Source organism: Carassius auratus, chromosome 27 (genome assembly GCF_003368295.1).
Source record: "Carassius auratus strain Wakin chromosome 27, ASM336829v1, whole genome shotgun sequence".
NCBI classification, from domain to species: Eukaryota; Metazoa; Chordata; class Actinopteri; order Cypriniformes; family Cyprinidae; genus Carassius; species Carassius auratus.
This window is the reverse complement of record NC_039269.1, coordinates 21,215,678-21,230,575: the sequence shown is the minus strand read 5'-3', so window position 1 is coordinate 21,230,575 and position 14,898 is coordinate 21,215,678. Positions and strand designations below refer to the sequence as shown.

The window sequence follows — 14,898 nt, the reverse complement described above, 5'->3', positions numbered from 1 at the left end:
TATTGAATTCACCTACTGGCACAGCATAAAATACACACCCGGTTGTTTGTTTATTTTGTTTTTATTTTATTCAGCTTTTACATAGCAGAGACAGAGATCATGGGAAACATGCGAAACAAAAACTTTTAAATAATTTCTTTATTTAACAAAACTGCAACAATATCTTTGAACAGCAGATGGAGACATGGGATACGATGTTGTGAAAATAACTACGCACAGGGAAAGCCCTTAACTATTTAAACCTCACAAGCAGAAATATATAGCCTGATTCCGCTTTGTACAAGCAAAGGATGATTTTTACTAGATTGTGTGTGATGCGGATGCCTATTTACATTCCATATCCATTTCTTTACTATAAATAGCGTAGCATTTCACTATTTATTCGCACATTAAAGCTCCTCAGTATAAATTAAACAGCTCCACAGTCGAGTGTCTAAGACGTTAATTTAGAAATCAGTCAACTTTGAAGGCACTCCTGTCATTGCGCGACTGCGCTTTTATTTTTAATAGGAGGGAGGGGGTTCCCAGAAAATACCTCCTCCTGCTGTTCCTCAGCTCTCTCTCGTGAATATCAAACACTCGCCGTCTCCATATTGGAAGCAGAAATCAGAAAACACGGGGAAAAATGAAGAGGCAGTTCTTGACGGTCGCTTAAGCGCACAGCTGTCGGCTATAGCTCCAGGAGTTTAGACGCAAGCGTTCAGACATCGCGCGGGGCATTTATTCAGACTAACCTACATTTGGAGGTTTCATGGTAAACTCGCTAACGCTGTCTTATATTAGCAATCCAGCTTCCAACTATTTGTTAGCCACTCGGCGCTGGCGCGACTGATTTTTGTTATGCGCATCCGTACGGACTGATTGATCAAATGTGTGTCCGCGACGCGTATTTTAATGCAACAAAACGCAAAGATTAGTGGTCGGGTGCCGTCCATTCGCCCACGCTAGCCTGAGCGACAGCAGTCTGCTGCTGGCTGGAGATCTGCCATTAACTCAACTAACTGTTAGCTGTTAGCACAAGCTGAGACACGGACACGGCCACAACTCGCTGGAAAAAGGAGCTAATATCTCGTTTCCATGGACAACACGTCCATAATAACGCAGGTTACGAACCCCAAGGAGGAAGAGATACTCTCGTCAAATGCTGAGAAAGGTGAGAGGTGTTTTTGTGTGTTGAAGTTGCTCGCTGTTGCGCGTTTTGTTAGCTTTAACGTTAACGTTACCCACCATTTTAAACGAGCGGGCTGCGCGCCTAAGTCAACACACAAGAAACATTTTAGGCATTTAATTACTTTTTGCACTAACATAAGTGAGAATAATGCGTTTTTTGTTAACTTTTAATATGCTTTTTATATGACAGTGTGTTGTTGACGCAGAACGATGACCGAGTGTGTGTGTGTTTATATAACGGAGTCGTCGTAAAGGCGCGATGTAAACTGCTGGAGAGAGACTGAAAGTTTTGGGCTCTGTCAGCGTCCGTCGACCTGATCTGGATGAGACCAATATAAACATGTTTCTTTCTGTCATGTGGCAGAAGTGATCAGGAAGAATTGCACAAGTAACGTTAGAGTGCTTTAAAGGGTACATGTTTTATTTGGTGTGTTTTTAAGCAGTGGACTTTGATTTGTTCTATTTTCAGTCCAGTCAGCAACAGTATTGTGTGCTATTTAGGTGCCTACAACGGAAAAGTCAGTCATGTGTTGCTTTAGGTTGTTAGGAGGTAAACGAACTTTTAACAATTAATGCACTCCACAGGTGAACCGGGCACACATTTTCACTAATATATAACACCAAGTTTTCTGAAATGTAATGAAAATAATTCGCTGTGTAATTATTCTGGCACTAATTTGCATAAAAATCCAGAAAATAAATCTGAAGACTTGATAAAAATCAGGTAAAAAATTCTTGGTTTATGTTGACAGTTTTTTTTTTTTTTTACCGATTGGTTTATACAGAGTGGTTTTGGTTTCTTTTTTTAATCACTCCATAAATCAGAAAATACTGTAAACAACCACAAAAAAAAAGAAAAAAAAGCAACTTTTCAGGAATTTTGTGTTCTATAAATTAGGCTAAAAGATGTAAGAATAAACACATCTGTAAAAGTCCTAAGTATATTGGTAGGAAAAAAACGGGAAAGTTTGGTAAAGTGAAACTAAATATTTCTGGCTCGGTGCATGAGAAATGAGTAATATTGAGAAAACACTGTGTAAAAATATGTATTGCAGTGGAAATCTACAAACACAAAAAGATAAATATATATAATAAACACTGTATTTATACTATATATGTTTCCTTTCCATTAGTTTAAAAAAAAGAGCTATGAAAAAAGCCAGCTAAAATAAAATTTGATTAGTGCATGAAAACAAAAATAGGTGTGCCTATACTATCCTGCCTTAAATATCTAAATATTTAAAATGAAGATTGGAAGAAAATGAAAAATGAGTTAATCTGTCTCTGCTATAGAGATAAATAGCTATGAAGGTAGTTTTGCAGAGCTGCCTCTGGCTGCCCATCTGAGGATGTCCGGCTCTGACAGCAGATATTTGGATGGACCACTTCCAGGGCTTTACCTTTGACCTCTGGGTGGCTGAGTAGAGAAGCTCTTCAACAGCTGCCCTCTCAAAACAGCACAGAATAAAGTTGAACCCTCTAAAATGGTCCTTGTGCTCTTGATGGCCTATTAGGCAACACTTTAAATGCCTTTTGTGATTTACATACACAGCCTTGATCTCATCCAGACCAGGCCTCCCTCTTCAAAGCCATTAATGAGTCTTTCCAACATGCAGATTAATATTAAGCCAGAAGTAATTAAAGTCAGTAGTAATTACAGGATTTTTTTTAAGGCAGCTGCATCTTCTCATGCCTTCAGGCTCTGATGGCATCTGAGTGAGTCCGCCGCAGTGATCAATGTCTCTGGCCCGTTGCCTGACAGGGATCTTTTTTGCATTCTGTCCACAATCATGTAAAACTCTCTGCACTTCACTGCATTTTATTCTTCTTATATTTATTTTGAAATTCATATGGAAATACTTTTATATAACAATTAGACCTAGTTGCTCATTGGGAGCTTTTGTAGTCTAGATTTTTTAATGTTTATTGCTCTATCTTTTAAAGGCATTTAAATATAAACTGGATTACAGACAGATTTGTGTTTTTGCCTTTTGTATTTAGCTCTCTGTTGTGGAGTTGCAAAGACGCTCTCATTGCGAAGGGCTAGTTAGTAGATATCGAGATATGTGTTTTTACACCTCAATGTGTGACGCTGTACATGCTTTCTGACATGTCTGCTCCTACAGTATTCCTGAGTAAAGCCAAGCTGCTGTCCTCCCACTTATGAAAAATGATCCACTCCTTTGAAAAGAAAATAACAGCTCGTAATACATATTTAGAAGTTGCTTTCTCCATCAAAACTATTGAAAGGTGTAAATGTCAGCAGAATCTTTCCAGTTTTCATAATTTGGGATGCATTTAATTTAATTTGGGTGTAAAGTATTGCAGAGTTTTTAACATTTTGAGGAGAAAAGCATGAGATGTTTGGCTGAAGCTTTGAGAAGGCTAAAGGGGCGGGAGGGGAATGCACGGCTCTCATAGGCTGTTCATTTTCTTAGCTCCTCCTCCCCTGCTGCTGCCCCTCCCTCTCCTCTTCCCTCTCTCCCTCAAATATTCCTTCCCTCCCAATGCCTCTGAAGTCATCACAAGCTTCAGGAACGAGGGAAAATAGCCTCTGTCCCTTAAAATGGTGCTGGATTCAGCAGCCAATGAGTGGAGGGATGAGGGTTTAGGAGCCTAAAGGGGACGGGGTGGGGTTTGTGAGCAACTGGGGTCTAGTTTCATATTTTTTTTCCTGCTTGTCACTATTTTTAAAGGGCCTTTACTTGCTGGTGACCTCAGTGTTAACATTTAGAGCCTCCGCCGTGTCGCTGGAATGAAGGCAGATTATTATTAGTGTGTGTGTGTGTGTTTGTGAATGAGGAGAACCGTGAGGATCTTTGATGTTGTGCAGTGTGTTGATGTAAAGCCTGTTCATAATCAGTTATAATATTCTGGATATTTAATTAAAGATCCCAAGTGACATCCTGCACTGGGACAAAGCCAATTTCCTAAAGGGTGTTCGGACATTCCCACCACCAGTGTCCAAATAAGTGTTATTGAACTTTGTGCCATATATAAACTGATCATCGATGACCGATAATAATAATCAGAGACACCGGAAAAAAATAGTTTTTCACAAAAATGTATAGAAGGATTTTTGACGGATTATGTGACATTGATGACTGCAATTCAGTTTTTCAATCAAATAAATAAATAGCACTTTAAAATATATTAAAATAAAAAAAGTTATTTTAAATTACAATAATATTTTATAATTTAATTGTATGTTAGATCAGATAAATGGAGTCTGGTGAAATAAAAGATTTCTTTCACAAACATTAAAAATATCATACAGACCCCAAACTGTTGGGACACTTTTGAGCATACATGTTTTGGTATTATATTAGTTTATATATTTTCACGTTACGGCGGGTAACCATAAAAACAATCATAAAATGGTTAAAGAGATAATTTAAGTGTTTTTCTAAATAAAAATATGAAAAAAAGAATCTATTGCAGCAATATGCAGCAATGTTGCCACTAAAAATGCATCCCTAGTAAATTATTATTGCAGTCATCTGTTTTAAACCGTGTTCAGTATATTCTCTCTGTGCACTCTTTTGTCAGTTTCGCTGTCTAACAGCAGTCTGAAGAAGAAGAGGACTCGCAGCATCTTCAGCTCATTGTTCTGCTGTTTGAGAAGTTACGATGCTGAGCCCCCTGCCACCCCTAACAACAACAGCACCCCTCAGCCTCCACCTGTGGAGGAGAACGGAGCTCCACCGAAGGTGAGACGTTGCCCAAACATCCTCTCGACACGGGGAATGATTACAGTCAATCAGATGTGCATTGATTCAAGGACCTCTGCTTCTGCATCTCACCGTCATGTGTGGTTTGCTGATGTTAAACAGAAGTCATCACAACTCTCTTTTTCTGTGCAGACTGTGTCACATTTGTCTGAATTACTGTTCATTTGTCTTGTGGTTCAGCACCTCATTTCCTCTCCTGTTTGTTTCCTCTGTCTTCATCTCTCATGTCCCAGTGTGACCAGGTTGAGGTCATCCCTATTCCCAGTGTATGTATGATTCCACTCCACTCCGTGTCGTCTGTCTGTGTGCTCTCGCATGCCGCATGGAGCGCCGCACCACTGTACACTCGAATTTTGAAGCGGCTCTGTGGACAGTGATGCACTTTGCCTGATGGATGCTTGCATGCACTGTATATTATACTACTTCTGAAGCGCCTGGAAAGCCTAAAGTTTACCGCACAATTATAGGTTAAGGCATTTTCAAGATGTGTCAATGCCCACCCTCCTGCTTTTTAACTGTTGGGAGTATGACTGCTTTTGATTTGATAATGCAAGTGTTTTTCCACTGTATTCTCGTCCGTTTAAAGGTGCTGAGCAAAATTTTCTGCACCACCTCCAAAGTGTTTACAGAATCCCATAGTACTTTATTATAAAAATTTTTAACCTGGCCTGCCACTATTTTCACTAGCCTGTTTCCTCTTCACAGTTTTTTGTTCATGAACGCAAATTATTTACAGAATAAAACTTTTTAACAAGCTGAAAATTTTATAGCTATAATGTAGTGAAATAAATTAATTCATTTTTGTTGGGACAGTATTCCATACGATGCCAAACATTACTGGTTGGTTCATTGTTTAACATAATGTTAATGATGCCTTGAAGACCTCTAAGTATTTAACATTTATATTCAATCATTTATTAAGTGCTGTTATCCAAAATGACAAAAAAAAAACTTTTTGGAGTGCAGTATTTGGGGGTCAGTAAGATTAAAAAATGAAAGAAATTTATACTTTTTAAATCTATAAATACCAAACCCAAATGTGTGAATGGTAAAACTAGGCCAGCCTTATTGTTAAAGGGGTAGTTCACCCAAAAATAAAAATGACCCAATTTGGCATTACTCAAGCCATCCTAATTGTATATGACTTTCTTCTTTCAGACGAGTGCAGTTGGAGTTATATAAAAAAATGTCCTGGCTCTTCCAAGTTTTATAATGGTTGTTGATATTCAGTAGTCCAATAGAAGTCTAATAATCTGCTCCAATCCATCATTAAAAATGCTCTGGGGGTTAAAAAGGCCTCCTTAAGATAATCGATGCGATTTGTGCAAGAAAAATATCCATATTTAAAACTTTCTAAACCATAATTTCTTCTGCTAAGTCATACGAGTGTATACGGGAGAGTGGTGGTCCAGCGGATGCTGTAGGACCAAGGCGTTTTTTTACACACATGCATCAGTTCGCTTCAGGAGGTCTTTATTAACCTCCCGAAGCTGTGTGGAGCACTTTTTATGATGGATGAATGTGTTTTATTGTAATTCTATTGTACTATTGAAAATCAACAGCCATTCAATGGCATTATAAATCTTGGGAGAGCCAGGACATTTTTTTAATACAACTCTGATAGAAGAAAGCCGTATACAAATCTTGAGGCTTGAGGGTAATCATGGGTGAACTGTCCCTTCAAGTCTTGGTTCGCACCTTTTTGAAAGTCAACCTACAAGTGGCTTCCCTTTTTTTTTCTTCTTATGTTGTGATTTTGATCAAAGTAAAAATATGACGCTTCTTCATTTAAAAGTTTCATGACCAGGTTGGCAGATTATCTGCGGTCTTTAATTGATAAGGGTTTAGTGCGTCTCTTCCGCTGTTAATCTCAGTGCTAGTCTGTTTAAATCCAGATCTCATGATCCTTAATGATTTCCTCATTAGATTTTCGTAACCCCATAATGGTGTTTCTGCTGCATGATTTGCTGTACAGTTGTTGACTAGGAAGTCATGTCAAGCCGAACTGTAAGTGTTCGGACCTGGATCATGACTGCGCCTCAGCGGTTCCTCCTAAACTTGATTCATCCCATTAAACAGACAGGGATTTAGATTAGATGGACTCGACAGCATACTGCCTCCCTCCATAACAAGATTGCCTCTGCTTGTTTTGAGACGGTGCAGCGAGGATTAGAGAACTGGATCAAGAGAGGGAGCCATTCACCCGTAGCTTATAAATAAAGTGATGGGATTTCATACAGACAGCCAGTGCTGAAGTCACTCCCTCAGTCTCTAACCTTACCCATCCTGCATCTCTGATTAATGTGTGAGAAACCTTTTAATCCCTATGCACGGCCGTAATCCTTTCCACTTCCGCTCGGAAGAGCCTGGGATGTTACTGCATGAGCGTCATCTGTGCAGCTCAGGAAACACACTTCCTAAAATGCCCTTAGCTGTCCCTTACAATTTCCAGAGGAAATGTGTAGATGGTTGGGAACCGTGCTGCTTTTCTCCCATATGTCTGCTGATTTCGCTTGATAACAGTCTTAACGCGCCGCATTTTAACCTCCCGTCTCATTTCTCTGACATTGCTCCATGTTCATGATGTTTACTCTCTCTGTTTTACATTTCCACAGCCTCCAGAGAAGTACCTCCTCCCTGAAGTTAACATAAATGACTATGGGAAGAAGTGTGTGGTAATAGACTTGGATGAGACTCTGGTGCACAGCTCGTTTAAGGTAATTTATCAGTTTTTGCCTATAGAAGTTAGTTCAGAAACAACCAGGGATGGACTGAAGATGCAGGGTAACTGTGACTTCTATCTGTAATTTGCTCAGTGACTGTGACCCACTGTGACCTATTTTGCGTTAGGGATGTACATGTGTGCGGGCAGAGCTTCCTGTGATGCTTAGTGACGGCCCAGTCAGGGCTCATTTGTCTCTGCTGCTGATAGATAATATATAAATAAAACTGAATCAAAATATTAATAAAACTATAATATAATCATATCTTATTATTATCGGTGTGGGGTAGTTTGTTTAAAAATGGGTTTTAATCCTTTAAAGCCAAATTTATCATATTAATACACAATTTTATGACTTCTAAATTATCAACATAAGAACTTTGCTGAAAACATCTGGTACACAATCTACTAGGCTACATGCCTTTTGCCATCTGATTCATAGTTCATACTTTTTAGCACGTAAAAGACATTTTAGTATCATTCTAAAACATCCCACTTTAGGTCGCCATACACGTGTCTTTCTGCTGTGAAATCGTAAATGATTTTTAATAATTAAACAATATAACTTTTATATTGTTGGTAAGATTTCAAGATTAAATGAACTGAAGTAACTTATTTTTACTTAATAATCCATAAAAATATCCCGCCAAATATATAAATATACTCACCATGTTGGCCGTATAAATATTAGCAAAATTGCATAGTTTGTGCCTCTGAATAAACCAAAAGTCTGTGAGTCATAGAGCATGAGCCATACAAGCTTGATATACCAAATAAGATTTTTTTTTTTATATATATAAAAATAAACTGTTAAATATCAGGCTTTTTTTTTTTTTAGGACAAATATTTCAGGTGTGCAGTTTTCAATCCTCCATCACAAGAGATTATGAATATTTGATTAGGCAGCTTTGTGTTGAGAGAGCACAGACGCCCTCTGCTGTTTGTCATTTTGCTTCTGCAATATGCAAATAGAGCTTATCACAAATCAGTCATATCTGATTGCGGTCATAATGCTTATCAGCTGTTATTAGTTTGTTACATAATATTTGGATATAGTAGATGTGACTTAAAAGGCCACTTGAGGATTCCTTTTTACTATAAGAAAGCTAAAGCATGAGAAAAGTTATGATTTACAGAAAATGCACATTAGAAAGTGTCATGTTTAAGTTGTTGGGGACAATGTTGAATAGCCGTGTGTGACTAAAACCATGAGAAGCCCCCAAAAGCTGTTATTTTTTTAAGAATCCGGTGATACAACTGGCTGAATAGTGATAAGTATTTTATAATTGATGGATTCATGTATCAAATGCAACCTGATATGGTTGATTCTTGGTATTGAAATGATTCTGTATTTGGAAAGATGGATTTCATGAGTCTTGCATGCAATAAGACAAGGTTTCAGTTTTCAATGTAAAACCTACTTTATTGGAAGAAATCATGTCAGACTTAGGTTTGGGTGGGTTGAGTTGGATCATAACTCGTCTGTGTTGTGTTTGTTGCTTTCTCACAGCCCATTAGCAACGCTGATTTCATCGTCCCAGTGGAGATCGACGGCACGGTGCATCAGGTACAGTACTGATGGAAACATGTGCTGGTTTCATATTACACTGACATCAGATTGCTGAAGATGGGAATATTGAATGATTAGATGAAGTGGTGGCTGAGTGGCTGTTCCCTTGTTCAAGTAATCCAGGATAGGCTGTCTGTCCTCGAGGCCTATTCATGATTACTTGCACTAGGTGGCAGTCGTGTGTCTTCATGGAGCTAAAGCAAATCATCCGTTCCTTAGTGTTTTAACCTTCAGACTGAGGAACAAGAAAATGAATTCTATTGTGTTGTATTGTTATATTGCTACATTATATTTTATGGTGTATTGTTTTATGATCATGTACTAGTATTGTAATATGTTTCATTTTATTAAGAGTTATAAAGATGACAAAGATTAAATTACTTATTTAAATGAACTTAAATAGGTTGGCCTTTAATAAAAAAATTTTTTTCTAATTTTATTATTATGTTTATTATTGAGACATTTTCATATTATATTTTCTAGTTTTTTTAAAAAAGGATTTAATTTCAGTATTTGTTATATATTATAATAACATAATGTAGATAATGCATAATAAAGATTACATTTATTGTTCAAATGAACTTAAGGGATTTAATGTATCACTTAATATTTTCTTGCAGTACAATTTTTTTATGTATTGTAAAAAGGTATATACATTTTTATATTACTTTTTTATAGTTTGTTAAAACAAAGATTGATCTATTGTTACAAATTATAAAGATTTATAAAGATTAAATTTATCATTTGAATTAACTTAAATGTTGCAGCATATCACTATTACATTTTGTTTTATATTATTTGATATTGTATTACTATATTTAATTGTGTAAATTATTTTGTTTTGTCATATTATGCACTTTCATATTTTAAATTTATAAATTTATTGTAGTTTTATATATATATATATATATATATATATATATATATATATATATAAAATTTAAAAAGTACTTTAATAGTGGTTTAACACTTTATTGCATTATTGCATTGTTTTATAATGATTTTATGTATTATGAGCAGCACTAAACTGACTTAAATGGCTGTGTATCACAATATCTCCCCTTTATAGGTGTATGTGCTCAAAAGACCTCACGTTGATGAGTTCCTGCAGAAAATGGGCGAGCTGTTTGAATGTGTGCTTTTCACAGCCAGTCTAGCCAAGGTTCGTCCACCACACTACCACACCTACTCTCTTAATGTCATCAAACATGTCAAAAGACTCCGCAGTGTTTAAGGGAGATAATGCTGTGATACACCCCTGCTCTGCTAATATCTGACCCCCCTCTCTGTCTCTGTGTGGCCTGCGTTTGTTTTAGCCGCTAATGCATGGGTAAGTGTCTCAATGGCATCTGTGACTCCTCCAGAATGCGTGCCGTGTACCAGTAGTTCCAGTCGCTGCTGCCTTCACCTTTGAACGCTCACACTGTTTGCGTTTGGCCGCTTTTACGATACGCTGTGAAGTTTCATTTGTCGCCGTATCTGTAGCCGATGTGTTTTGTTCTTCTCATAGCTGTTAGTGACACATTAGCTGTTGAGAGTGTATGCGGCTCACTGTAGTTTAGATCACGTGTCTTGGTTGCTTCCGTGTCTGTTATATTGACAGCATAACGGCTCATTGGCTTTAATAGCAAGCTTTCTTACTGAGAGCCACATTATCTGACTGTGGTTTGTAGGTTTCCTTAAAGTTCTCTTTGTAGATGTTTTTTTTTTTGCCCAGACATGGAAATAGAGTTGCGTTGCCCTAGCAGCTTGCTTTTCTCTGTTTTCTATTTGTATTCGTTGCAGGGAGCAGCTGGATGATTCTGCAGTGACTCGACTGTTTAATCAGTGCATGAGCAGCTTGAAGGTCCTCCTTTAACTTGTTTGTAAGTGTCTGTCGTGTGTGTGTGTGTGCTTCAGTATGCTGACCCAGTGGCTGACCTGCTGGACCAGTGGGGTGTGTTTCGGGTGAGACTCTTCCGGGAATCCTGCGTTTTCCACAGAGGGAACTATGTTAAAGACCTTAGTCGGCTCGGGAGAGAGCTCAGGAACGTCATCATTGTGGACAACTCCCCTGCTTCCTACATTTTCCATCCTGAAAATGCTGTGAGTTTTGAACGCTGATGAAACTCTTAACTAAACCACAGCTTGGTTACTCTTGCACTTGTATAGCAGTGGGAAAAAAACGTAAACATGACATTCAGAGTCACAATGGACTCTTATGAGACTTTTCTTTAAGGGAATCACAACCATACAGCTCTGCCAATTTAGCTGATTTACGCACACCGCTTATAATTTCTGTTATGTTCTGCTTCAGACCTAAACTGGTTAATATGGTAAAACTGGTTATTCAAATGACAATGTATAACCAAACCGTGTCTTTACCACACTCATGAGTTATTGAAATGATCATTTGCCTCAAATAAGTGAGTAAAATAAGTATCCACCCTTTAAATGTAAATAAGTATGCACTTTTTTAAAAAATTTAGTATTTTTTTAATGCAACTTTTGCAAAAGATAATAAAAAATTGGTTCAATATTTATGTATTTATATATTTTAAATACATATTTTATTTTTATATGTATATATTTTTAGTCATTTAATTAAACTTAAATTGCTCAGCATATTACTATGATTTTTTTTACCATAGTTTAATGTTATACTTATTAAAAAAATTCACATTTTCATATTTTGTGTATTGTTAATTTTTTTATGATTTTATTATTATCCATTTTATATTATAAAGATTTCTAAATTAAGATATATGTATAATACAATATAACGACTTATAGTTAAAGCCACTTAATATAAAGTGGGAAGGATTTATATATATATATATATATATATATATATATATATATATATATATATATATATATATATATATATATATATATATATATATTTTATGATATTATCATTTGGAAATTGCATTCCCCAACCCACCTATTTTTCTGCCTCAGAAGTGCCAAAAGAATCGTTGTGGAATCAGAACTTGAACTCCGATACATATCTTTGTTCCCATCCTTGTTCTTTTTTGTTTTATTTAGGATCTACTTTGGTTTCAGCAGCAATTTACACTGTCTGTAAAAACCAGTACAGCTTTACCACTCTTGGCATTTTTTTTTCATAACACTGAAAGTGAAATTTCTTCACAGTGTGACAAATCTAGAGCAATATTTGTGGTGAATATACAGTTATGTGAATCAAGATTTTGGACAAATAACATGTCATAACATGAATGTGATTATTATTAGACCATGTCAGATAATAACTTTGTCTGTGTTGTGTGTGTTGTGAAGGTTCCTGTGCAGTCGTGGTTTGATGACATGAATGACACTGAGCTCCGGGACCTGCTGCCTTTCTTTGAGGGACTGAGCAAAGAGGAGGACGTGTACGGTGTGCTGCAGAACCTGAGGGGCAGGTAGCAGGCTGAGGGGCCAGTGCGAGTGCCCCCGCTCTCTCCTCCAGCCTGCAATCCTCACCTCATCCACGCACACCAGGACATAAACAGACTCGGAACATTTAATGGACACTCAAATATTTCTCTTTTGAAAAGTGCTTATGATAAACCAAAAATTCAACTACTCTTTCTTTCCCGTTTTTGAAACGAAATCTCCAAGTCATAACCAATCTCCGAGGTGTCGCTATGCAGGTAGAAATCCGTAGGGTTAAAGGACTGTGGGGTTTCCTCTCCGACCCAACAAAGTGCCTTTTTTGAATGTCATTTTTATTGGGGAAATGAACATTTTGTACGCGAGAACCTAATCTTTACAAGAAATATATGCTTTAAAACGGAGGCAGGTCAGACTCTTTTTATAAAAGCACTGTTAAAGAGGCCAGAGATTTTTAAATGTGTAAAGCTGGGTACATTTCTCCATTTTCTGTTCTTCTCATGTTCCTTTTGTTTTCGATTTTGCTTTAGCTTGTGCCATTATATCGACCGAGACTATTATCTAGACTTGTATATGTTTAGTATGTTTTTTAAGAGCAAAGGAATGCATTTGCACTTGTTAGGTTACTCGTCTCACGTACCACAGCCTCTTTTGCCAACGAACCCCTTAAACCGTGCCAATCGCTAATATTTGTCTCGCAATCTGACGCTGAAGTACGTTTCGTTTTCAGCGAACAGGCCCGACGCTAATATTGGTGCTGGAGACAAATGTTCGGACATTTCAAAAACAGAATTATAGCCGCTAGTCTTTTTTTTTTGTTTTGGAACTTTACGTTGATCTCATTGCCTTTGGTGAAGTAGCGTAGACACTGCAGTTGTTCCCCGCTAATCGTTTTTAAAGGGGAAGTGTCCTTTATGGAAACCATGATGCACAACTGCAAATGTATCCCTTGTGTCGTTTTTAATTATTTTCTGTTTGAGTCGCAAGTTCTTCAGAATTGGTACAGGTCCATCATCTTTGTATATTTTTTTTATTAGTTTCGACTTGTTTTAAACCATACCCTGCTGCTGCTACCACTGTATACTACACTACAAAAGACCTCCCTGTAGGGTACCACCAGTACCAGCCCAGGGACTAGAGCGCTGTGCAGCTTGTGCCAGAGCAGAACGGACACAGTAAGGCCTCTTGCAGTGCTAAACGAAACCCTTTTTGTCCCAGTGGGGTTTCAAAAGTGTTTGGCGCAAGCTGTGCAGACTCTCCATCACCACAGTGCCTAAGACGAGAGGAGCAGTGACGGGATGTCCCGATCCGCTGCTGAACAGGCAATAACCTCCCTCTCTCTCTCTCTCTCTCTCTCTCTCTGCCCAGAGTCCGCCACGTCACAGTTCGGTCACTACATGTTGTCCCCCCAGTCTTTCATCGTCTACCTCTCTCTATCTCTCTCTCTTCATCCTGTTCTGCGGAGAGCAAATCATTCTCACATGTATGGTCTTCTGTCAGTATTTGAGATGTATGGTTCTGTTATCCCACGCTTGTGCTGTACAGCCTCTCTTCAGTCGTCGACGTCGGTCTTCCAGACTGCCTGGATATTTGGCTTGCTAGTATGATTTCTAGCTTTCTGTTTGAATTGTCAAACAATACTTTTCACATTTGCATATTTCACCTTTTTCTGTGAACACCGTATATAGTCCTGGTGATCTGGCAGCGTCAAAACACTATTGGTTTTGCTCAGTTGTTGTTTGCTTCTGTTTTTCACAACTGAACTGTCAGGTGCTGTTCTTAAAACACTGTTTTTGTCACTTAAATAGCTCAAGTCTGCACATTGTTAAATTATGCATTATTTTCTTTATTGTATTTTTCTTAGTAAGCCATACGGACACTTTAAATGGTCCACAAGGGGTTTGAAATCAGTTCAGAGAGGCTGTACAGTGCTGAGGTCTGGAGTAGATTTCAAGCTGAATTGATTCATGGTTGTCGTAGGTTTTCTTCCGGACTCTGACATGTTATAATAAAGCACCTTTTTAAAAAACAACACAATTTGAGTTTCATTTGACTTCTTGGCATGTGCTTTAAAGTTCAATATCTCAGGTGTTACTGTTTCTCCAAAGCACGTCAGCTCTTGCAAGGCGGGCATCTCTTAAGTGGTTGGTTGAGAGATCTTAGACTAGCTTTAGTTCGTTTACAGAATCAGCAGTCAGGATTATAAACACGATTTAACAGTTTAAATTAAAACCTGGATTTTGAATGTGGTCTGTCCCTTTAAAGCTACATAAACTCCACAAGTCTGTGTAGATCCTGATGATCGTGTTCTTCAGCATGATTTGAGATTA

General features: G+C 37.6%; 1 protein-coding gene across 2 annotated transcripts; it reads left to right on the top strand.

Moving 5' to 3' along the window:
• The first annotated feature begins 503 nt into the window (after nucleotides 1-503).
• On the top strand, nucleotides 504-14,601 carry LOC113045855 (CTD small phosphatase-like protein). 2 transcript variants are annotated; one of them, XM_026206552.1, is made up of 8 exons: nucleotides 505-1,153; nucleotides 4,720-4,880; nucleotides 5,135-5,167; nucleotides 7,517-7,618; nucleotides 9,134-9,190; nucleotides 10,263-10,355; nucleotides 11,093-11,278; nucleotides 12,476-14,601. In XM_026206552.1, the coding sequence occupies exons 1-8, from the start codon at nucleotides 1,078-1,080 to the stop codon at nucleotides 12,599-12,601; spliced, it is 834 nt and encodes a 277-aa protein (XP_026062337.1). In that variant the 5' UTR covers nucleotides 505-1,077; the 3' UTR covers nucleotides 12,602-14,601. The 2 variants fall into 2 exon arrangements, with proteins under 2 accessions (XP_026062338.1, XP_026062337.1); XM_026206553.1 differs by lacking the exon at nucleotides 5,135-5,167 and having other exon boundaries at nucleotides 504-1,153.
• Nucleotides 14,602-14,898: the final 297 nt, after the last annotated feature.

Bases quoted from the DNA above. Each gene is read 5' to 3' on its own strand.
- LOC113045855 (XM_026206552.1), top strand. From the start codon at position 1,078: ATGGACAACACGTCCATAATAACGCAGGTTACGAACCCCAAGGAGGAA. The intron at 5,168-7,516 runs GTATGTATGATT...ACATTTCCACAG, and splicing joins AGGTCATCCCTATTCCCAGT to CCTCCAGAGAAGTACCTCCT. The intron at 10,356-11,092 runs GTTCGTCCACCA...TGTGTGCTTCAG, and splicing joins TCACAGCCAGTCTAGCCAAG to TATGCTGACCCAGTGGCTGA.